This window comes from Thamnophis sirtalis, unplaced genomic scaffold (assembly GCF_051295495.1).
Source record: "Thamnophis sirtalis isolate CommonGarterSnake01/CBP01778 unplaced genomic scaffold, rThaSir2_p1.2 scaffold_6, whole genome shotgun sequence".
Classification (NCBI taxonomy): Eukaryota; Metazoa; Chordata; class Lepidosauria; order Squamata; family Natricidae; genus Thamnophis; species Thamnophis sirtalis.
Window position 1 is genome coordinate 22,489,666 of NW_028261386.1, and position 25,340 is coordinate 22,515,005.

Sequence of the window (25,340 nt, forward strand, 5' to 3'; positions counted from 1 at the left end):
TCTTTGAATAGAAAGGTTTTCTTTTAATTTTCATTGTGAAATATTATTAGGATGAGGGCAGGGAGAAAGGAGATTCTTTGCAATTGAAAGTAGTTTGGAAATGCTGTTAGCAAATCAAATTAGGAAAGTTTTAGCTCCCCTATGCCAACCATGACACTCTGCAGCTCTTGTCCCCAGTCCTGAGATTACATTTGCCCTCTCAAGTTAAGGGACTTCCTTCATCTTCACAGTCTTCTGCAGCTGATTGGCACATCAGTGGCCATTGTGATGAAAAGAACATGGTAGCTGTCTGATTGAACCTATTCTGGTTTTATAAGATAGATATACAAAAATAGATATTAAAGTAAATGGTAAAATCGTGTCTTAAATAAATGTCAGTCTCTTGTCCGAGAGTTAACAGTTTTGAAAATAATAATTTTGGAACCCATCATCTCTTTGGGGGATTTTGTTCCTTGGTACTTGAGTTGAGCTAATGTCTATATTCACCCTGAATTTCATCAGATATTCAAGCACATGCAAGAAGAGATGGATAGGACTCATTTATTAAATATTTGGCAGATGAGAAAACATGGCTTCTAGTTTACAGCTTTCTATTAGACTTGTTCCCAACATGTACAGGATCTCCCATATATTTTTTAAACAAACTTTAGTGAAAACATTTGCATTCACACATTCAGGAATTCTCTCGCACATATACACATTCACCCATGCACGAGTGGGAAAACAGTTGTAAACTGGAATTATTACATTCATCCTCACATTGGTTCTCATTGTACCAAGTTTAGCTTTTGGTGGGCTGTGTAGTAGACAAAAAAGTATTAATTGCCAGTTGTAGAGCTAGTATTGTTTGAGATCCAGGATGTATCAAAAAGAAAATGCATACATTCACACATGCACAGTGCACAATTTCCTTGCTCTCGACATCATAATTTCTAGAGAAATTCTACTTCCTCTTTTCTCTCTCAACAGGAAAACACAATCCTCCACTGCCTCTTGGTAACAATCAGCACAGTTGGCTTGCCTTCCATACCTTTGTCCCCAGTCATAATGTGGTCAAACTGTAGCACTAGCAAGCCATAACCGGCATGGGCCAAACCATTTGAAATTATTCATTCAGGAATAACGGTGGGAGGGAAGCTTTGCTCCAGTACCTTCTTTGCATCCCAGGGAGAATATTGGCTGACTTGGCTTTGGTTTCCATGTGGAAGTGTAAGAAATTAGCACCCACCCCTCTCCTAGGAAAATGAGATATTTCAGGAAAAAAAGGACACAATATTTTCCCCAAAAGGGAGGCAGAACTTCAAACCCACCCCTTTTTTCAATGGGCCATTAAGGCCTGAGCCAGTTTGTTCTACATAACAAAGATCTACTTCCTTCAGGCAGAGCCATAGAAAGAATTGCCCAAACCCCCTTCATTACATCATCACCCAGCAAGGCTCAACCAAGCTTGGGACTCAGGACAGCCTAGAGAGTTGCCCCTGCATAGCCCCATGGGAGTCTGACAATCAGAATACAAGCTCAAATTCAAAGCCCAACAGAGGGTATAAATCTCTCTCTCTCACACACACACACACACCCATGTGCCTTTTTTGCCCAGGACCTCAAGCCATGTGGTCCTGTCCACCATTAAAACCATCTTTCCAAACAGCCACCATTGTTTCCAGTGTCTTTCTCCCCACTTGGAACTGAACCCAGAAGGATATTTCTTCCAACAGAAGAATGGATCTGTTCTGCCACCTGTTTGTCTAGCTGCTGCTACTATGTCTTATCTCAATCATAGCTTCTCTTAGACAGCTAGACACATCATGGCTATATTCACACACCAGATCAAACACCCAGCAGTTGCATTTGCACATGTGAAGCCACATTGTTTTAGTTTTATGTGGTTTAGCATGGCTTTAGTCTAGGGTCAACATCTTGAATGAACTTAGAAGATGGGACTGGGCGAACTATGAAAAATTCAGTAATCAAACTAAGTGTGTTGTATGATCACAGCAAATCTTTAATTCCTGCCTGCTGATGCTGGTTCCCAGACACGGGCCAACAGCTGCAGGTTCTTCTGCCCCTTCCAGAATGTCCTGAGGAAGAGAATTGGTCCTTTTGAAGAACACTAAAGAGGAGCAGCCGCTTTCCCAAACAAACTTAACTTCTGTATGCAGAGCAAAATCTTTCTGAACTATGAGTCTACATGGCTGGCTAGAAGTCTGTTTCACTTTAATCTGGGTTGGCATATCCACTGCCCTCTCCCACAGCTGCAAGTCAAATCACCCAGAAAATAGGAACAGCAAAGCCCCTCAGTTGGGCCCCCATGCTCTCCCAGAGCTCTATTAAAGCCATTGCCTCCAGAATCCTGCTGCGTCTGCTCATCTTTTCTGGTTATTCGTATTTGTTCATACCTACCAAAATGCCCTCTACCTACAAACCAAATTACTTGGACAGAGTGGAATGAGGATGATGGACAATTTATCAAGAATTCACACCTGGCTGTTCTGTGATTCTGATAAACAAAACCAAATTCTCTTCTCAGTTGCCTTCCCCAAGGAGCTGGTTTTGAGGGACTAATTGTGGACCAATCAAAGCAATAAAACTTTGCCATTTGTGTAGGTGTGTGAATGAGAGAGACAGACAGGGGGGGAGGGGAAGGGGGGAGTGAAGGAGAGAGGGAGGGAGAAGGTGAACGAGAGCAGACACACTGGCCCATTTTGTTACCAAAATATTTTAAATACACATCTATTTTGAGGAAAGTTCAATTAATCGATGTTAACAATCCATTTCCATGTTTAACATCTTTATACAAACTTTTGTGTGGGGACAGGCATCTGTCTTGAAACGCTCTAGTCCCCTAGGTCAAAGCTCCCTCTTCTTAGTGATCTTTTGCTTCATTCAGTGCTGTTTCCCCCTTCTCCCATTACTGTAAGACTCCAATACTAACACCAATTAACATAAGCAGAAGGCATTCTGGAAAGCAGGGACTCCTGAAAACCTCATGTCCTCTGCTCCTGTTCTGTCCTTTCTCTATCGGGATCAGACTAAATTCTGTTCCAAACGCTAGCCACTCTAGCTGAAACCTCAGAGGAGCTTTACTGCTCCCTTTTTGGAGGCAATTTATTTTACCACACTGATGCTACTGTGGGTGGACACACTGATGCTACTGTGAGTGAGATGTGCATAATGGATCTGAAACTTTGTTCTTCCCTGGTAGCAGCAGCACCACTCAGTGACTTTTGAAGAAGGTGGCTCACCTTAATTACAATTACATCTTCCTATCGTGGGCCTCCATTGTTCCTGCTTCCAGTGCCATACTGCACCAAGTAGACAAAAGATGGATGCCTCCCTGTTCCTTCCCATTCACAAGCCATCTTTGGATCTGATCACAATCTTGCCTACTCATAAACCAATAGCCATATATTGTAGGTTTTTCTTGGCCACATACTTCAAAACCACAAGGTAGATTCAAAAGAAATGTCTTTTGATACAGTGAAAAAATTCCACCCTTACAGTAACACACTTTGGCTACAGAATACTCATCCATGGTTAGCTGAAACATAATTTACTCCATTACCCATTTTTCCAGGCTCACACAATACATTGAAATATACATTAACCACAAAGCCTGGATTAGCTTGTTTGTGATTAGTATGTCATGTGAACATAGTCTAAGTATAGCTAAGTTCTCAGCTTCATTGAATGTCTGTGAAAACGGCAACTGAATGCATTTTGAAAAACAGATGACTGGGTTTTGTCTTCCAGCCAAAAATATTAGACAGCACCAAGCCCTGAACGCAGATCTTTTTCAACTGCAGTTGGGAGATCATTCCGTCTCCTGGCTTTCAAAGGCACATTCACCATATTGAAAAGCATATTGCAAAATGCTTTGGAACAGATTCCTCTCCTTGCCAAATCCCGGCAGCCAAAAACGTTTTTGCCTGAATTGAAGAGTTCACAATTAGAGAAGAGAGTGAGCCAGAAGGTTTGGTAAGCATGCATGGGGCAGCTGCAGCAGCAACACCAAATTCTCTGGGGACCAGCTAGCTAAACCAGTAGTCTTGGGCACATCTTCCATTTCAGTAATATAATTGCCCAGATGTTCCTTAGCAATGGATGGCAGAGAAAGAGCTTGACCCCTTACTTTGTCTCTTTCTTGCCAAATAATGTTTTTTCCCTTGATTTCTTTTTTCAACCATGTCTGAGATGCAATTCAGAGCCATGCAGGATCCTCAGATAAAACTTGATGTGTGTTCAGGGGTATTCTTCATTGTACAAGAGAGGGAACCAGTTCAATTTGACACAGCTTCCCTCAGGACTTTGTGGCTGTTGAACTTTGGCTAACAGTTTAGTGATATACCCGTCTCCCAAACCCAAGTGTTACAGGTGAAGGGCAGTTTAGAGAAAGGACGTACTTCCTCAGCTCTTGGGGAATAACAGATGGAAGGATGTGTTATTAGCTCCTCTTTGAACCTCACTCAGCCTGTCAGGACAGTTTAGAAACTGCCTTAAAATATACACAGAAGCCCTTCAATTCCAGTAATATGAAGTGTATGTTAATTACTTTGTAGGCTAAAAAATATACATGGTGTTGCGGATGAAGTGATCCAGACACATGGCACTGATACAAGCGCAGGGTAGGGACCTCTCATTTGTCTTATCACAGCCTGAACTGCCGATCCTGGAATTTCATGCGGAAATGAGCTTTTGTGTTATAATCTCCTCCTGGACTGGATTGCAAGAAAGGGCAGAGATACAACTGCAATGAGAGTTGGTCTCTGGAGGTAGCTGACAGCAGGAAGAGAAGCTTTAAAATGCCGGGCCTTTTCAGCGGCAAAAGACAGGCAGGTCAATTTGAGGTTGGTTGAAAGCTGCTGTTCCTGACTCCTGAAGTTGGCACCTTCGTGCATAGAGGATCTACTGTGAAATCTAGCAAACCATCTCATCCAGCATACCCTCATGATTTCTAGAATGGCAGGAGATGGAAATAATGTTTTAAGCAAAGATTATATGGTGTCATGTACTTCAGGGTTGGGTGAAAGACAGAACAGGATCTACAGGCAGATTTTTGATTTTGAGAAGTAGACCAATGCATTGATAATGGTAATGATTTTGTACTTTCAGCAAGATAAACAGCCTGTGGAATTGACTCATTCTTGGTGACTATGTCGATTTCTAAATAGTTTTCCTTGCAACTCCACGTAAATGGTTCACTACTGGCATCTACTAGTTTTAGCTAAGTTTTTCTGATCAGCTACTATACATGATGGAGGCAAGTCATGACAGAGGAACCTAAATATGATCGGTGAATTGGAGAACCTCCAGTATGTTCCAATCAGGTATGCCTTGCCTTGGTAAAATGGTTAAACAAAATGGTTAAAAATCCTCCAATTTCTGATTGTAGGTTTTGCTGTGGCCACAGTAATCCCAGCTTTGGATATTTGTCTGTGTGTATTCTTTTATAGCTACAGGCAACTATTTATAATACAAAGGCTAAGCAGCACTTCATTTACCTAATATGGACCAACAAAATAGGATAGATGTAGAACATCCTATATGACTCTACAAATTCGGGTTTTAGAAAAGTGAAGCTCTTGGTCCTACAACTGGAGTTTCAGATCTTCAAAAACAATCAGTTGAATATTTGTGCATGACTGTCTCTTACCCCTAAAAGGCAATATGGAAATTGTAAGTGCTCCCTGGAGAACCAGTACACCCAGCCAGCTCAGTCGGAGTTCACTCCAAGGCTACTCCACATTTCCTTCAGAACAAGCTTCTGAAAGAAAAAGGGAATCACTTATGGATAAAAGGGGAGGAGAGGTTTCTCAGCCACCAGAGTAACAGACTGAGTGGCATTAGATGTTGGAAAGGGCATTAGGTGATAGCAGTCCTTGCTTTTAACAGCTTTTTTCCACTAAGCCAGGGATGTCAAACTCAAGGCCCGGAGCCTGGATCTGGCCCGCAGGGTGCTTAGATCTGGCCCACAGGGTAGCCTGGAAACAGCAAAGGACCAGCCCGCGGTGTCTCTGCCAGTGAAAACGGAGGTCGGGAGGGCTGCAAGCAGCCCTCCCAAGCTCCGTTTTCTCTGGCAGAGGGTTGCAGGAAGCCATTGCAGCTGAAAATGGAGCTCGGGAGCCTGTTTTCACTGGCAGAGTACCTGGGCCACCACAAGCGCCCCTGACATGAGTGATATTGAGCTGGCCACATCCACCCTGCCCATGCCTACCCTGCCCCCCCCCAAGTCAAACATAACCCTGATGCAGACCTCAATGAAATTGAGTTTGACACCCCTGCACTAAGCCATCATATAAGGCAACAACCACATAGCCACCTGTTCTGAGAATTTCTATAGGTAGCTGCCAGATGCGGGACCTCTCCCCCATCCTTCTCCTGACATCAGGACTGGTATAAGATCCACTAGACTGCTCACAGTGACAATCCTCATTAATGCCCATTTCACAAAATGAAACCAAGGGCACAATCTACCAAGTCAAAAACGCTATACCATCCTGACTGAAACAAGCCAGGTGCACAGGGCATGGTAGTGATAATGCTCTAGTGATGCTCTCATTCATTTTGATAGGGCTGACAGAGAGAAATCTCCAGCTGGACCAACCTTGTGGGTCAGACCTATCTGTTTACCACTAAACTATCTTTAATGGTACCCAAGTCAGTTGCCTCCTGGCAGCACCACCATCTGTCTCACCGGCACTGTTGTGTGACATGCATTCACAAACAACCCAAGCAACCTGCCATTCACAGACAAGACCCGCATTCTGAAAAGGCAAGAGGGGCGGCCGCCACATCAGAATCCACAGCCAGCATTCATCTCCGTTACTTGGTGAAGAAATTCAGCTGGTTGCAAGTCTGCTCATGGGGGACTTGAAGATCACAAATGTTAACTGCCAGAGCATGATAAGGTGTGAACAATGAAGCCCAGATAGAGAATTCACAGGAAGGCGGCTTGCATTTTCAGAAGCCATTATTCAAAAAGCTTTCTCATTGAAACAGAGATGAGGCTCTGTCCAGTTAGCACTGAACACCTACAGAAATAGGACATGCAAATTTAAGGAGATGCCCCCTGCCCTGCCCTCCCCCCCCAGAAAAAGCCATTGTGTCTGTTGGAAGAAGACTGCTCCCCTGCAATTGTTGTGTTAGTCACAGCTTCACAATTGTGGATGTGTCAGTTGGATCATGCCTCTTCTGAAGGATGTGGAGACATCTTTAGAATAGGAGCTCACACCTTGTTACCTGTATCAAGACAGAGAGAATCTCATAGAAGACCTGTCCTATAAGAGATACACACAGAATTTTAAATCTGACTAAAAAAAAATCAGTTTAGCCAATGGTCAGTTTAGCTAACTCGCTCTTTTCTGTCTCTCTCTCTCTCTCTCTCCTACTGTCAAGGTTCTTTTGTAGAGAGCCAAAAACATTAAATGAGGCTTCAAGCAATTTTTTGTTTGCTGCATACACATGCCATGTGCATCTCCTTAAAAAGCTACAGGCATTTCAAATTGTTTCCAGATCATAGTCCCAGTAGGTGATTCCTTGAGGGCTCCAAGGCCCACATGAAAGAAAAAATTCCCTTTGAATCAGCACTTCACTGGAAACGCAGTGGGATCTCTTAGCTGACTGCAAGAGTAGAGCGTAAAGCATTTTAAGCAAGATTGGCATAATTCCACTAAGCGCTAGTAGATCTGTAATACTGAGAGTGCAGAATTCATCACAGTGATGTCTCCGACGTCTCCAAGGATTTCCTCCATTCCCAATCCCTCTCCCATCCCATCCTCTTTGAGGTGGCTACCAAACAGAATTTCTGTCTGACTATAAAAATGAAATGCTGAAATCTGGTTCCTCTGAATGAATGCTGTCAGGATACGCCTAAACCACACCAGCTTTCTTGGCAGAAGAAAGATATTTCTGCTTGCTACAAAAGGTCACAATTTGAACTACATGTCACCTGTACTAAGTGGGATAGTTATCACTAAGATTGTTGGCATTCGTTATATAGCTCTGGTGCAGAACATACGTTTAATGTGCCAAAGGTGCTAGATGTAAACTTTGGGATGTATATATAGGAAAAGGAAAATAATTCTTTCTAAAGTCCACACGAGTTTGCTATTGTCAGTAGAGTACACATCCCCCAAATATGCCTCTGCATTGATAGAATTCTATCTTCCTAAACAATATTTAAAATATGAAACCAAGTAAGCAATACTCACTGGAAACAAATATTTTAGATCATCAGCCAGGAAAGATCATAAGTTATGAACATTGCTGCATATGATTCTTAGCTAGGCTGAGAACAGTGTTAAACCTGGGGTTGTATGTGTAATTTATATTTATAGTTCACTCTGCCATGAAGAAAAGTGACTCAACTTTCTTTTTAGTCTAGATGGGCTAAAAAGACTCAGAAGTGACTTCCAACAAAATGTTCACATGAAATGGCCAATTAACATTGCAAGATTCAATCTGGATCGGACACCAGGACCACAGGTTTATTCTTCCGAGCTTTCTGACTTGTGCTGGTGCCCATCTTCAGGAAACTTCTCTAAAGTGGAATATGTGCTTTGGGGGCTACTCTGTGAGTCGTATTTATGTAGTGCATTCTTATTGGTTGATGGGTGTGTTGATGGCTGGCGATTGGTTGTTGTTTCTTGTGCTGCCAAGCCCTTGGTGCCTAAGTACCTGATAAGCTGGTGGTAAATCTGCCCAAGGGCTTGGCAGCACAAGGAAACAACAACCAATCGCCAGCCATCAATACAACCATCAACCAATAGGAAGGCACAAAAATACTCTGTAGCAGGATATTTGCCCCACCTCACCTATATTAACTACTCTGCTATTATCTTATTCTCTGTCTGTCTATGAAGAGAAAATGGTGGACAATGTTTCTGATTGAACTATAAGAATTACAGTGGGTTCTGCTTGTTTGGAACAGAATAGCCATACACTTACTTAAACCTCTGGCTGGTCCAGATTTTTTTTATTTAACCTGCAAGAAAGAAAAGAAAGCTTGGTAAAGCCATTTTTATTTTCATGTTTAAAATGTGAACATTATGTCAGTGAAAGAAGCATTATTAGGTTTTAGTCAATTTTTTAAACAAACTTAAAAATAATTAGTAATCCAAAGGCAAATCATGCAAGTTAAATTAGTAGTGCACCGTTCAGTGAACTCCATGAATAATAAGGAACTATGAAATGTCTGGTGGAAGAAATACGCCAATAGGTGAGCAAATATGTGTGCACAAACATATGAAAGTCAACCACATCTGTGATATCCTCAGTGTCACAGATAATTGTCTTGAAAAGATCTTGAACTAACATTGCAAATGCTTCCTTTTCCATGCCATTTGGTCTCCATCCATATTAGGCTTTGTGGAGCTAGTTTTGTACCTAACATCTATTAAGGTTGATTAACCAAAATGTAAGAAGTTAAAATGGCAAGCTATCCAGCTGATCATTACAAACTATATGCTAAAAGAGTCTTTTGTGGAGCCTCTGCTGCAGCTGGCAATCCCCTCGCAACAGGACCAACTCATACCCATGGCGATGTTGGGAACAAGGTGAAGCATGCCATGTGTACTTAGATGCAGTTTTTCGATTAATCATTGACATGTTTTAAATTTGAAGTGTGTTAGGTTTTTTTAAGCACATTCCAAAACTTGCCATATACTTGTTTAAAAGAGTCACGACAGCTCTGCTTTTACCTCGGTCCTTCCCATTCTGCATCTTGTCCTCCTCTTCCTCCTCCTCACCTCCTTCCTCTCCCCCTAAAACAGAAAAAAGCCAGCAGCAATGAGAAAAAGTGAGGGGCCATCTGGGGAGCAGGGAGCAGTAATGATAGAAGAAGCTCTGCTACTTTTCTATAGGAATAGCAATTATATACCACTTTTCAGTGCTTTAAATGCCCTCTCTAAGCAGTTTACAGAGTCAGCATATTGCCCCTAACAATCTGGGTCCTCATTTTACCAACCTTGGAAGGATGGAGGGCTGAGTCAAAATTGAGGCTGGTGAGATATGAACTGCCAAATTGCAGGCAGCTGGCAGTCAGCAGAAGTAGCCTGCAGTACTGCAGTCTAACCACTGCACCACCATGGCTCATAGGTGACTCAAGGTGTGATTCCTTCTTCAAGATGGCATGACCAACAAAGAGAGAGAAGGCAGCTTTTGTCTGGATCTCAGACTCTATCTGGAGCCCAGAAGCAAAAACCTTCAACCAGATAGGGACAATCAAACATCCTCTGAACAGAAAACAGAACTGTGAAATTAAAAGAACTGAATGGGTACATTCTACAAAGGATATATTACAGTCCCCCTCAACCTTCCTGAGCAGAGGTTGCATCAAAATAAATTAAACAAGATTCTAAAGATTGAGTGTGTTCATCCAGCAGGGGGGAAAAACCTCATATCCCATATATGTTGGTTTCAAGTTATATTGTAAAATTCATTTCTTAAAATATGCACTATGTAGACACTTTCCTAAGTACAGGACAGAAAGGAACTGGGTGGTGAGCTGGAGTACACATAGAATATGGTGGACATAAAGTTGGAAAGAGCAAGAAAGAAGAAATGTCTCACAAGAGAAGAGGAATAAGACTGTTATAAAGTCTCTGTTTTTTTCAGAGTAATAAGAGGAATGTACAAGTGCAATATTGGCTTAAATTGTGGAGTATATTCCAAAAATGAGGAGGACAATTTTAGGCTTCAGGATTTTAAGAGGTTCCTTAAACCTATGTAAATTTTAAAGAGCTGACTTTGTAACTTGAATTGTCTATAACTTTTAAAAATGGGGCTGTATTTCAGCCCCATCTATTCTTAGGGGCTCTGCAGGCATCATAAAAAGAGATGCTGGAATTACCTTTTTTGCACCACTGCTGTATGTCCAACATAGGACAATGGAGCTCACAATTATCTGGCTTTCGAAAGTGAGCATAGATGAGCATGTTATAGAGATGTAGATGACTTGCTTTCGTGGCCAATCAGCTATGTTTGCTTAAGAGCGTGGATAATGACATTTAAAATGACCTATTAAAATAAAAAGACCTATGGCCTTTATGCAAAATCCTTGCGGCAAGATTGTAACTAATCTGCTTTTTTTATTTAGAAGGGCTGGATTTAAGTCATGTATCCTTTTGGCTTCCCTGGCTGAGTCTAATGAAATCACGTTCTGATTCTTTTAACAGTCACTCGGGATGCTGTAGATCAGAAAAAAACCAGATTATACAGATGTAAGGTTTGGAAACCGGGCTCAACATAGTTAGAGAGAGTTGGGAAGCATGCTGTTGTATCACGGCTACTTCAGTCATAAAATGCCTAGCTCAGCATTAGCTGTTAAGGAGTCCTAATTCCAACTGTTTTTCTTAATTTACAAAAATGAGAAGGGATTAGGTACTTTCCAGGAACTCCTTGTCTGCCTCTCATCAAAGTGGGTGCCTGCAGTTTGTTTCATCTATCATTTGCCTGAACTGCAAAGAACTCAGCACAACACAGAGAACTTGGATGCTGAACAAATCCCACTTTTTACAATTTCTATGCATCTTTTCATTTCCAAAATGGCGAAAAACAGTCTGGCCAATTCAGTTCAGAACCTCAGGATTCTATACTGTTGGAGCTGTAGTTCTGGAATCCACAGAGGCTAAATGTGCCTGAATTGGTTCTGCAAAAACATTCAGCAATTTCCCAACTAAACAAAAAGACCTGAAGAATATCATGAAAATATTAGCATGTGATCTCCAAACACCATGTATTTGCAAGTGCGAGGAGCAATTGTTGGTTTTTTGCAATCCTTGTTTTAGTTACCATACGAAAGAGCACTGGAGTGCCCAAGACTGCTTTCTATGAATAAATCAGAACACCCTATAAGCTGCTGTAATTGTGTCACATTCTATTACCTATACCACAAGACCATGGATATATGACTAGCATGAAATATTAGAGGGCCTGAGTAGATTCTTGGGACCCTTCAGAGATTGATATCATAGAAACAATTTAGTCCAAAGCAAGCATCCAATTGACAGCAAACCCAGTTTCTTCTTCAGGACCCCTCCCTAGGTGTATTCATCACATGTAAATCACGTGACCATTTTGGCTAGGAGAAGGACCGGATGTCACCAGTACTAAATTATTTGTGGGCCTGCTATGATTACCCACTGGAATTCTATTTGACAGCACTCTCTATGTCTTTCCTGGCCTCCCTATGGAGTTTGCATTCTGATCAGCTCCAGCATCTGGTTTCTCCAGTGCATTTTTGTGACCTTTTTGTGACCTGTTTAGCCTGACTTATTCCCTTGCTTGGTCATGACTCAAAGAGAACTAGATCAAAATCTACATGCATATGTAACCCAGATGATTTCTTGTATGACAAGCTACAGAGCTATAGCTGCAGAAAGAACTGCCTAGTGTCTAGGTCATCCAAGGAACAAATTATTTCCCTCTTTAGAAGTTACTCCAAAAAAAGTAAGATATAATTATTTTGTTTTCAACCAGCTGGTAAATGAAAATGTCTTGATTTTGTAAAGCTCCAGGAATCTGCCCTGTAACATGAGATTGTAAAGTAGTTTCAAAAATTCAGATTCTTCCTAAACTTAGTTAACTAAATCTAAGTGTGGTTTGATTTTAAAATCAAATTCAGCATTTCTGATTCTAGCCTTTTAAATATTCTAGTGGAAACCGATGATTAGCCTTTTTGTCTACCTAGAAAGTAGATTTATCCATGTGCCATATTTGTGAGCCAAACCTGTTCGTTTGTTTTGGTAGTTAAAGAGGAACCAAGGAATAGGGCTCTAATCTTGTCTAAGTTGCAACTGTTAGGCCTATACCAGGGGTGGGCTGCTACGGATTCGCCCAAGTTCGGAGAACCTCCAAATCCCACCCCTGGCCCTGCCCACCCCTCCCCTCCCAGGAGTCTCCATGCGGCTCGTTTTGGATGTGAGGTAAGTGCAGGGCCCATGCAGAGGCTCGGGAAGGGGGGGAAAAAAGGCCTTCGGGAAGGCCTCCGGAACCCAGGGGAGGCAGGTTTTGCCCTCCCAGAGGCTTGAGGAAATCCTCCAGAGCCTGGGCAAGGCGAAAAAGGACCCCCCCCCCAACTGTGGTGCAGGAGACCAGGTCACACCCACCATGGCCATGCCCACCCAGCAACCAAGCAGAGAACCCGTAGCTGAAATTTTTGAAGCCCACCCCTGGCCTATACCAATGTTTTTCAAATGCTGTAAACGTGCTGGCTACAGAATCCAGGCAGTTGAAGTCCACATGCCTTGACGCTGCCAAGTTTGAAAAACACTGGTCTAGATTCTCACTTATTTAGCTGTAGATTATGAATGATTAGTCATTAAAAAAGAAAGGACAGCTGCAGAACTGTCTCTAAAATATATTACCCTGAGGCATCCAGTCTTTTTCTCCTTATGCTGGAGGATACATTTCAATTTGTCTATGAATTATGTCTAGGTTGTCCTTTAAAGCTAACCTCTCTTGATATATGCATGTACTTTTTGGGCCTCTGTTCTCCAAACTATGGCTGTCTTCCAGATTTGTTTGACTACCGCTCCAAGCAACCCAAGTGAGGAGTGGGCCTTGGGCCTTTGGGAATTATAGGCAACACATCTGGAGGAAAATCAAGAATCTAAATATTTAGCGAACTGTATATCATCACCTACAACTATCTAAATTTCTTCAAGAAAAATGTATTTCACATTCTCCATCAGCCCATTTGGGCAATTACAATATTTTCACCTCTATCCTTGAAATTAGTTAATTCCTCCGGCTGGCCTTCCATTCTGCCAAAAAACTGTTCTATGTTTTGATAGCAAGTGTTTGATTATGGAATATTTATGCCTTGAACCAAAGCGTAGAGTTTATTTTATTTATAAAATAAATGTGCTCAGATAAGCACGAGACAAAATGATTCTCATTAGCACGAAGATAAAATATAAATAAAATAAATACAACTTTTTCCTAAATTTTCCTACTTTATTATTTACTTTATTAAGCTTATTTTCCATAAAGAAATACTGTATTAAGTAAATAAAGTAAATAAATTATTTAATCTACCATCCTAGACTAGTATTTCTCAATCTTAGCGCCTTTTAGATGTGTGGATTTTAGTTGGAGTTGAAATCCAACATCTTAAACGCTCTGAGATTGAGAAAAACTGCCCTAGAACAACGTATTTCTTTCAACTTATCTTGTTGAGGAAAATTGTATTAACATTTGAACTAATTCTCAGTTGAAAGCCTCACTACAGGAAACATCACTGGCACCCAAAATTCAGATTCCTTGAGTCTCTTGCTTAGATTAATATAGAAATTTCTTGCATACCTGAATGAAGCTCCTTCACCAAATATGACATTGTATTGGTAATTGAATCAGCTGCTACCAGCAAATCGTTACGGAGGTTCCGCCGAGTTCCTGAGAAAGGGTGAAGTAATAGGCAAACTCATTGTTCTAAGAAAATTAGCGTCTGTAACACTACTATAACACTTTTATATTGTGGACTTCAATAACTAAAGTCAACGTTATTCTTATTCCCCAATCAAAAGATAAGTTCTGTCTTTGCTAGGATGGCCTGCGTTCCAGAAAATATTGGTGAGAATCTGCACCTATCGTAGATGTAAAGACTGATCCTAAGGGTGTTTTCCCACTTATGCATTCATTGACTATGTAGTCAGTCAATGGATGACTTGACTCCTGGCTCATCATCTCAAAGTGACCAAGCTGAAGAAGAGATGAAGTATAGTTGATGTGGCAATTCCTTGGAAGGTGGTGATCATGGCAGCAGCAACAATAACCTCTGTGCCTTTCATAAGTGAACATTTGGCCTTCCTGGGGACAAGAGGCAGCTGTGACTTGAGGAGGAGGTGGTAGCTACTGTGGTGATGGGAAGAGGGGCAGTATTAGAAAAAAAATGTGGTATCAAGAGAACATCAGTCACAGCTGCTTCCGTTGCCTGCTGCAGAAGAGCTCCTGCCAACTCTCCCAATTGCAGTTGCTGGAGAAGTCACGCGAAGAAGGAATGAGGTAGTCAGCAGCAGAAATGGCTGCCATAGCAGCAGTCCCAGTGGGGACTTTATGTACACCTCAGACAATGTCAACCCTTGCTGTTTTTAGCAGGCTATGGGGATGACCTCCCAGAAGTACTTGGGCTATCAGGTGCTGGCAGTGCAGTGGATCTGAGCATGTTCCATCTCCCACCGCGTGACATGCTTAAGAGAAAATTAACAAGCAGTTTGCATGAATCACACAAAATTGGCTAGATAATAACCCTGCATATGTGAAACACAGAGAAATCAGTGGAATAATAGCAGAGCACTTATAGCACACAGTGGATGCTTTGGGTGTTCTTCTGCAGAAGTGTATTTTAAAATACTTTCTAAAAATAAATTGTGCACTTTAGAGCTTTTATCTTCTCCCCTCCACACTTCTTCCCTCATACATTTATGTATACACGCACAAAAGGGTATGTGTATTATGGCTCACCTTGTGCAAATGCTTCCTGGACGTCTCCACCAACACCAGTAAGTGAATCTTGGGGTACATGAGTTGGGGTAGAACCAGCAGATGTGGACCTGACTGGCATTGGCATAGAGCGGCCAGCCCCATGGGTGGGGGAAGTATGTGGCGAACCAGCTGCCTGAGCCTAAAATAAATGGGAAGCCCAGTTACTACATTTCCTTGTTGAATAGCTCTTCCGAAATAAAACTCCAGCAGCATATGTTGCAAAGATGAGTGACAAATCCTCAGACAAACATTCTCTGTCTCAAACAGCATGCAAACTACTACTGGTACATGCAGTTTATAAACCACTAGCCAGATACCCGTGCTTCACGATGAAACTATGTGATTGGGCTGTGCAGGATAAATTCGGTTCACAATCAATTGGCTCAGCGGTGATCAGTGACTGAAACACATAAGGGAATATTGCCCCCACTGCCTTGAGTCCGAAAGCAGTTCCATAAGTGGAAGGCATAGACATTTTGGTGAGGTACCGATGTTTAATACTGTAAGGAGCTCCAGACCGCTCCTGAGTGAAGGTAGTGGAACGTCTGCCAGTTTGAACTGAGGTAACGGAATGTGAGGCAACTGGCAGTTGGAACAGAGTTCTTTTCAGGTGGTGAGGGGGAGTAGAACACTTTAGCATCAGAGCGTGTTTATTACTGTATAAGAAATACTAATGATCTGATGGTCATTTTGAAAAATCCTTTCTTAGAGAGCACTTAGAAGCCAAGAGGAACAAACATGCCAAATTTCAAGTTTCTAGGTTTTACGGCTCTGGAGATTTTATGATTAGTGAGTGGTAGGCTACATTAAGACCATCCAGAATTTCTTGGGAGTGAAAGTAACTGTCTCATGTCTAGTTGGGCAATCTGATTTCAGTTTTCCTCAGAATGGGAGCCTTCCAAATATGGGAAATAGTAGCTCCCAGGCTTCTCATAATTGGCCATGCTGGCTGAGGAATTCTGGGATATGAAGTCCACCAAGTCATGGAAGGTTTATTTAATCTAGCAGCCACAGCTCACCAAGATACCAGGGGGAAAAAAGAAATAATTCTACTTCTCAAAAGTCCTTTCACTCTGAACAGGAAGTGAAACCTGGATCCTTTTACCTGCAAGTAAATATGCTATCACTAAGGAAAGGATCCTTCCTAATTATAAATAAACATCATGCTGTGTTAGATGATTGGTCAATGTAAACTTAATCTCTGTTCTAAGGCAGGGATCATCCAGCATACTAAAGCCACATTAGCTAAACACAATTGCAGTCACATTAAACACTATGCCACATTAGTATAGTTTAATGGGTGGCCTGGTTCACACTATATGCAAAGACAACAGCTGTGTTTCTACAATAAGCTAAACTGCAAACCACTCAATCCCATTTAGCCAAAGCTTGCAAGTTGTGCGAACCCAGCTGGTAAGAGATGCTTATCTGAAATTCCAGAGGCAGCAGTATTATACCACACCTGGCCTAGCCAATACTAAGATTGAAATGCCCAGAATCGTGGATCTCATCAATCTCTGCCTCACTACTTACATTTAGTTTGATGGACAAATACACCAGCACATCAGAGGAACACCCATGGGATCACCACTCTCAGGACTCAGAGACTGTAATGCAGGATTTAGAGACTACAGTACTCAACATGCAGTATTCAACTGAAAGTATGGATGTAGATGTCACTTTCATCATAACACAAAGAGAGCAATTAGAGAGAAGACACGCGAAAAAATCAACAGCTTCAGTGGAATAAAATTCACAAAAGAAGAAGAAAACATTATCCTTCCTCAATAGCCTCATCAACAGAGAATACAATGGCAATTAGAAATGCAAGGATTGAAAACAATCCACATTAACTAAGGGCTCCATTACCAAAGTAACAACGTAGCCTCCCATAAGGAGCTACATAAGTACATTATTCGGATGAGTATAAATGCACTACAACAAGGGGGTCAAACTCGCAGCCCGCAGGCTGGATTCATCACGTGCTGGCCCCACCCTGTCCGGTTTAGCAAAGGAAAAGAAGTCCCGATACATCATGTGATGCCACTGTGATGACACGAGTTTGACACCCCTGCACTACAACAACCCAGAACACTAGAAAAAGGAAACATACTGCAAATACCACATCTTCCAAAAAACTGAATATCTACACACTTTTATCAAAAAGTGCTGATTACTTAACCCACTACAACTAACACAAACTATGGAAAGTATAATACTGCCATATATCAAAAACATCTCAAAACAACCAACAGACAATTATGTGTAATGCCATGACATCACCATAGCAAATAAACCAACCACAACCCTCTGAAACACTCAAAAGATCTAGTAGCCCAAGAAGGAAAACAAGAGCCACTTACAACATACAGTACTGCAACGGCTACTTTGTAGGATAGACATGGAGAAAACTAGCAGAGTGCATCCAACTAGAAGACAGAAGTCACAATGAAAACTTCTTCATATCACAACACATGGTCAGATTCAATCATAGATGTAACTGGAAATTTGTGAACATCCTAGACCAAGCTAAGTCCAAAATGCAAGGGAATTTCTGGAAATTTGGCATTCAGACAAATCAGTCATCAATTGACACAAAGAGGCAAAGCACATTTACAGATCTTTCAAAAGAGATAATAAAAAGGCTAAGAAGGAAAAGGAAAGATCGGAACACATCCTTTCCAGCAACAAACAGTGAGATAAGCAGGGATTAATTCCAGACAAACGAGCAATCAGAAAACAATATCCTAACTAAGGAACTACCAAGGAGAAAACCACATCCCCACCAACACCGGCAGGACAAGCTATGGCATATAAGCAGAGAGCAAATCCCATATCTACTAACACCGATTATGCATCTGCAAGCAAACAACCAAGTTCAGAGACCACCATGGACATCACAATGAGTAAGAATGACAGAAAGCTGATAATATATATTACAATCAATTTACTCAGATAACTAGCATTACAGAGTATGACTTCTACCTGGACTAGTGAATAAAAATGGAAAAGCGGAAACTAGCACTGCTAGAATTAACATTTATATATTCCAAAAGCACCCAGAAGTGAGCTTTCTATGTGTCACTATACCTATCTTTAATTTTTAAATCCAGAATGTTTTAACTGTTTTACTGCAATATTTTGTACTTAATGTATCAAATATTGTTCATTTGTTATAAGGTAACATATTGTATATCCAATAAATTACTACAGTTGTATAAACTGAATTCTACTTTGACATATTATCTAAATATCATGAGAAGAAGAATGAATTTGAGTTCCTCAGCTGAAGTTCGTTCTCTGTCCCAAAGGCATAAACATTCAGCATACATACAACTGGCATTAAATGATGCATAAACAAGCTGGTAATGTGTTCTCAAGGGGGCTGTATGTGTTGTATTCACTGTCCACATATGAATGGATTCTGGAGAATTAACTCTTCAGTTATGTTGGTATAATAGTGAAACACCACAGGGGAGAAAGTTTGGAGATTAATTGAATCATTGGCCTGGCTGGGAGATGTAAGAGACTGTTGAGACCTGATTTGCATTACAGAGTCTATGTTGCTCTATAAATATATACTATTTTGGTCAGGAACAATTTGAATAACATAGCACTGATGCCATGATTGGACAGAAACCACAGTTGTACTCACCATCAAAATTAAATTGGTGATATTTGTACTTTGTTATGAATCACTTCTTGTGAATGAGAATGAAAATATTTCTGATTTTCCAGATGGGGGGAAAAAATCAAGTTATGCAATGAATGCAGCTGACCAAAGGGATATGAAGGAATATAGAACCAAACAATTCCGTGACCCATCAAAACCGCGGTCCACAAAAGCGCGATTGACGAAAGCGCGCATTTGACGTCATCACAGCGCGACGAAAAAAATTAAAAATTGAAATAAAAATAAAATTAAAGCAAGCCGATTCACATAAAGGTAAGGGTTAGGGTTAGGGTTAGGGTTAGGGTTAGGGTTAGGTTAAGGGTTAGGTTTAGAGCGTTAGGGTTACGTTTAGCGTTAGGTTAAGGGTTAGCGTTAGGTTTAGCGTTACGTTAACGGTTAGGTTTAGGGTTAGATTTAGGGTTAGGTTAAGGGTTAGGTTTAGGTTTAGGGTTAGGTTTGGGGGGGTTAGGGTAAGGTTTTCGCTTTATTTTTACATTTTTCGATGTTTTCGTCGCGCTGTGATGATGTCAAATGCGCGCTTTCGTCGACCGCGATTTTGTCGTCCGCGGTTTTGTGGTGGAACCAAACAATTCAACTCTTGGGAGACTGCCATCTCCAAATCCCAACTAGAAGCAAGCACTGACCTTTCCTGCTGCTTTGTCCAGCTAGGTAATAATTTAAGGCAGGGGTGTCAAACCTGCGGCGTCACATTCTCATCACGTGACGTATCACGACTTTTCCCCCTTCGCTAAAACGAGGGTGGGCATGGCTAGCATGTGACAGATCTGGCCCGTGAGTTTAACACCCTTAATTTAAGCCCATTTTTGTACCAAACTCAGCTTTCGCTAGGCTTGAACTGAAAGTTAATCACGTTTCTTTTGCTCATAAAGGGTTTTTTTTTTACCTGTTACTTCCTTTCCAACTGTCTGTTATTTTATTAATTGATGTGTAAAGTAAGCTTTGCAAGTCTTGTCTTTGATGTGCACACAAATGGTGAGACACACTCATAGCTGTTTTGGATTGAGCATTTGTGAGTAATACTGTAATTACCTATTAACATGCATAACCTCTGCACATCCTCTCATATTCGGTTTGTGTCGTTTCATCTGGTTTTTATTCCTCTAGGTTTTTTTTTTTTACCAGAAGCAGCTCCAACCTTTGAATCACATTTGCTACTATGGAAACCTTCCTGTCACAGAGTCTGGAAAGGGATCTGATGCCCTTGGAGGTGAAACGAAGTCAGTTTTTTACACAGCTAAATTTGAGGAGTGCCGTGGTAGGATTCAAATAATTTAACCACCAGTTCACTGCCCTAATGACCAGCGGGTAGGCGGGCCTCGGTGGTCATGTGACTGGGTGGGCGTGGCCAACTCAACATCACTCACGTTGATGGGAGCTTCGCCTTAGCTGTTAAAATGCAATAAGTGATAACCAGAGAGGCAATTTCTGTAAGCAGGGCAATAAAGATTAGGCTAGAAGCAACACCAGAATGTTTCCTTCCTGCCTTCCTTACAGGATTAGCCCTGTAAAGTGGGAAAAAACAAAATGAGATTTCTTCCAACTGGTTCTCTGAACTGCTTAGAAAGTTAACAACCGGTTCTCCTGAATAGGTGTGAACTGACTGAATCTCACCACTGCTCCTGATGCAGGTTTTCACTAGAATAAACTCAGGTAGGCTTTGCACAAAATCTCCCACTGACACTGAAGTTGCTGGACTTCTTTGCAACTATTTCTCTCAGAGTAAAGGCAGAGGGCAGTTACAGAATGGGGGATGTTGCTCCTTTTCTAAAGTTTAAGCTGACCTTCAAACAAACTCTATACAACCATCAGCTAATAATACAACACATAATAACTGGATTCCATCCTTTCATGGGCTTTTTGTGTACAAGTATTGTAAAAATTTTGACCAGAAGATAAAAACAAAAATGAAAAAAGAAATGAAAAAAGAGGAAGAAAGAAAAGAACAAAGAGGCAAAAAGAAAAGAAAGAAGCTTCCAATTTCTTCCGCAGCAAAACGTAGAAATATGATGGCATAATTATCTCTTATTGTTACAAGGAAGCTCTCTTTTCTATTATCTAATATTTTATAATCATCAAAAGCATAAATAAAAAGGTATTTGTTTCTGTTTGATGCAAAATTCTATAAGGGTTTTTTAGTCAGCAATAATACAGCCAGTTGGGTCTGGTGGCTAAGGCACCAAACTAGAAACTAGGAAACTAGGAATTCTAGTCCAGTCTTAGGCACAAAAATCGGCTAGGTTACTTTGGGTCAGTCTCTCTCTCTCTCTCTCTCAGCCTAACTTAATATCTCACTAGGTCAGTGGTTCCCAAACTTGGCAACTTTAAGACTTGTGGACTTCAACTCCCAGAATTCTCCAGCTGGGAACCACTGCACTAGGTTATTGTTGTGTGAAAATAGGAGGCAGAACAATGTAGGCATGTTTTCCACCTCTAGTTTTTATAAAAATAATAAAAGTGGAATTTAAAAAAAAGCTTAGATGTTGTCTTTCTCTAATCAAAGAAGTCTCAATTTAGTCCTCTGCAAATTCCATCATCTTTACCAACCTTTCCTTCACTGAGGATAGTGCTGAACCCTTTCGCTTTGAGCATATAATAAATAATCTTGCTACAGTTATCATGTACAGAAACAAAGTTACATGACGTTTCCCCCCAGCTATTTATGCATATACATATAATATGCAATACAGGCAATCCTCGACTGTTAGTCTGCTATTCTGAGCCCAAATTTTCTGTTGCTAAGCAAGACGTTTGTTAAGTGAATTTAACCCCATTTTTACGAACTTTCTTGCCACGCTTGTTAAGGGAATCACTGCAGTTGTTAAGTTAGTACAGTATTTCTCAACCTTGGCGACTTTAAGTCCTGTGGACTTCAACTCCCAGATTTCCCCAGCCAGCTGGCTAGGGGATTCTGGGAGTTGAAGTCCACAGGACAAAGTTGCCAAGGTTGAGAAACACTGAGTTAGTAACCCAGTTGGTAAGTGAGGCTGACTTTCCCATTGACTTTGTTTGTCAGAAGGTGGCAAAAGGTGATCACATGACCCTGGGACACTGCAACCATCCTAAAAACATACCAGTTACCAAGCTTCTGAATTTTGACCACGTGACTGTGGGGATGCTGCCACAGTCTTAAGTGTGAAAAACAGTCATAAGTCACTTTTTTCAGTGCCATTATAATGTTGGGCCATCACTAAATAAATTGTTGTAAATTGAGAACTACCTGTATATACATTATTATATTTCTCTTCAGATCTTATACAGCTTTTGTCTTTTACCTTCATGGGCTTTTCGTGTCAAAGCCAACAGGATGGACTTGGGGGCAGAAAATGAGCACTTTTCCACATTTAACATTCTCAGGCTTGGAAAGATTTTAGCACCCTTTTACACCAAGGGTGATTCTGGGGGGGAAATCAAAGAATGGCAGGGATTTTATTGCCAGTTTGTTCAGGTTCTCATTGGCTGCTTCAAGTTCTATGTTAGGTGGCAAAGGATACATATCTTGTTAAAAGGACTAAGCTGTTATCCTTCCTGAACAAATTTTAACCTATGTACAGCTTGATGCTCATGAGCAAAACTGAAACCCTATCAGGTGTTTTCTTTTCTACTCTAGGCCTTTTCTGATAGCAACACAGGACATAGTGTGGTTATAGAAAGCCTACACACCTCTGTTAAAATGCCAGGTTTTGAGATGTAAAAAAATCAGACCAAGATGAATCACTCAAAAAAAATATATGCACCTTTAATATAACATGTAAGCTATACAATTCAATTAAAAAGCAAACTAAAAATTTTAGGAGGGAAAAATACAACCCCCCCCCCCAGAATAATGTGGCTGCATAAGTGTTCACACCCTCTTATAATAGGGATGTGGCTGTGTTCAGAATTAATCGATCACATTCAAACTGAGGTACATAGTGGTTGGTGCACGCCATCAACTAAAGTGACCCTGATAAAGTTCAGCTGGTCTGGTAAGTTTGTTCTGACATTTATTCAGTTGTTTCTGACAACAAAAGACATGGTCTGCAAAGAGCTTAAAAAGCACCAAAGAGATCTCTTTGTTGGAAGGTATCAGTCAGGAGAAGGGTACAAAAATATTTCCAATGCATTGGATATACCATGGAACACAGTGAAGACAGTCTTTCACAAGTAGAGAAAGCACAGCGCAATGATGACATTGCCAAGAACTGGATGTCCCTCCAAAATTGATGAAAAAACAAGAAGAAAACTGGTTCGAGAGGCTGCCAAGAGGTCTACAGCAACATTAAAGGAGCTACAGGAATTTCTGACAACTGCTGATTGTGTACTACATGTGCCAACAATCTCCTGTATTCTTCATATGTCTGGGCTGTGGGGTAGGGTGGCAAGACTTTTCTTACAAAGAAAAGCATCTAAGCCTGGCCACATGTTGCAGAAGCCCACATCAAATCTGACAAAATCATGTGGGAACATGCATTATGGTCTGATAAGACCAAAGTTGAGCCATAATTCCGAAAAGTATGTTTGGCACAGAAACCACACTGCACATCACCAAAAGTATACCATACCCACAGTGAAACATGGTGGTAGTAGCATTTTGTTTTGGGATGGCTTTTCTTTAGCTGGAACTGAAATTTTATTAATGGTGGAGGAAATTATAAACAGTTTCAAATATCAGCCAATTATGGCAAAAAAAAAAAAAGCAGCTTCAGGCTTTTGCTAAAATGTTGAAGTTGAAGAGGAATTTTACCTTTCAATATGACAACAATCTAAAGCATGCCTGCAAAAGAATGGTTTCACCAGAAGATGATCAATGTTTTGGAACGGCCCAGCCAGAACGTGGACCTGAATCCAATTGAAAATCTGTGGGGTGACTTGGAGAGGGTTGTGTACAATGCATGCTCTCACAATCTGATAGATTTGGGACACTTTTGCAAGGAAGAGTGGGCAAAGATTCCAAGGCAAGATGTGCCATGCTGGTAGGCCCCTACCCCAAAAGACTGAACGCTGTCATAAAATCAAGAGACGTTTCAGCAAAGTGTTAATTTCAGGATGTGCATCTTCATGGAACCACTTTGTTCCAAGTTTTTTATTCTACTTCTATTCTCTTCTCCTAAGAGATTTCAGTTTGTTTTTAATTGAATTCTATAGTTTACGTGCCTTATTAAAAGTGGGGGGAAATGAAGTGATTTATCTTGGTCTGATTTTTTTACATCTCAAAAAAACTGACATTTTTAAAAGGGTGTGTAGATTTTTTATATCAACTGTATCTTAATGGCTTTGAAATTTTCTTTGTTCTGCTCTTGCTCCGCTCATATTATATTGGTTGTGATTTTGTTCTTGGGCCAATAATGTCAAAAGTTTCAAACCAGGTAGAAAGATTTCTATTCCATTTTACAGCTCTTTCCCGTGCAAACTATGGCTACAACAGACAGGAACCTGCTGTCTTGCAGAAGACTGATGTGTACATGGGAAGAGTCAAGTCCCTGCACGTTCTCACCTTCAAAAGGAGGACAGTTTAGCTGTCATGCCCCAATCAAGTCCTCCAGTAAATTTCTCATAGACTTCAGATGCTTGATAAAGGGCTTTGTTGTTCCTGTATGTTGGTGATGCTGTCTTGGAGCCAAAGAAAAGCAGAAGCAAAACTATAGATAAAATTAAGTGTTTTAGGATTACTCCCAGACAGGTTTCTGTAGCCAATTAGGGATTGTTGGAGCAGTTTTCTGTACATATGGAAATCACCAGATTAGAGAAAGCCAGAATAGATGAATCTGAATTCCAAGATGGATTTGGATACAACCTGATCACAACAGGTCCACTAAGGGATTGTCTATGGCTTTCCCAATATATATTGAATATATATTGCAAAACTAAATTTATTGACTAAAGAAAATCAATTTTACATGCATTAAAACTTTATTCTATATTCTAAGATGCAAAAAAAGTCTGCAAATTAGGTAAAATTGGTCCACTTGCACGGAAAAATACCAAAACAAAATTCCAGGGACAGAAAACATGAGGAATGCTGGAATGAATGTGGGGGAACTTCACATCTGTTTTGTCTTCGGGAGTTTTTATGAATGGCCACAAGTATCATGCTACACGCTGCACACTCACCCTCTTGGCCTTCCACAGGGGCCTTAAAAGCTGTCTATTGGCCTGGGGTCTTGATGGGAGCATGTTGCTAATGATA

General features: G+C 40.9%; 1 protein-coding gene across 3 annotated transcripts in view; it reads right to left on the bottom strand.

Moving 5' to 3' along the window:
• Positions 1 to 526: 526 nt before the first annotated feature.
• The window catches only part of DTNB (dystrobrevin beta), a 133,368-nt gene continuing 108,554 nt past the window's right edge, over positions 527 to 25,340 (bottom strand). For all 3 annotated transcript variants that reach the window (XM_087717396.1, XM_087717395.1, XM_087717398.1), the window contains 5 exons: positions 15,460 to 15,619; positions 14,302 to 14,391; positions 9,696 to 9,758; positions 8,944 to 8,980; positions 527 to 7,236 (listed from right to left, as the gene is read on the bottom strand). In XM_087717396.1, coding sequence (XP_087573522.1) covers positions 8,976 to 8,980; positions 9,696 to 9,758; positions 14,302 to 14,391; positions 15,460 to 15,619 — 318 coding nt within the window. In that variant the 3' untranslated portion in view covers positions 527 to 7,236; positions 8,944 to 8,975. The remainder of the gene's footprint in view (positions 7,237 to 8,943; positions 8,981 to 9,695; positions 9,759 to 14,301; positions 14,392 to 15,459; positions 15,620 to 25,340) is intronic.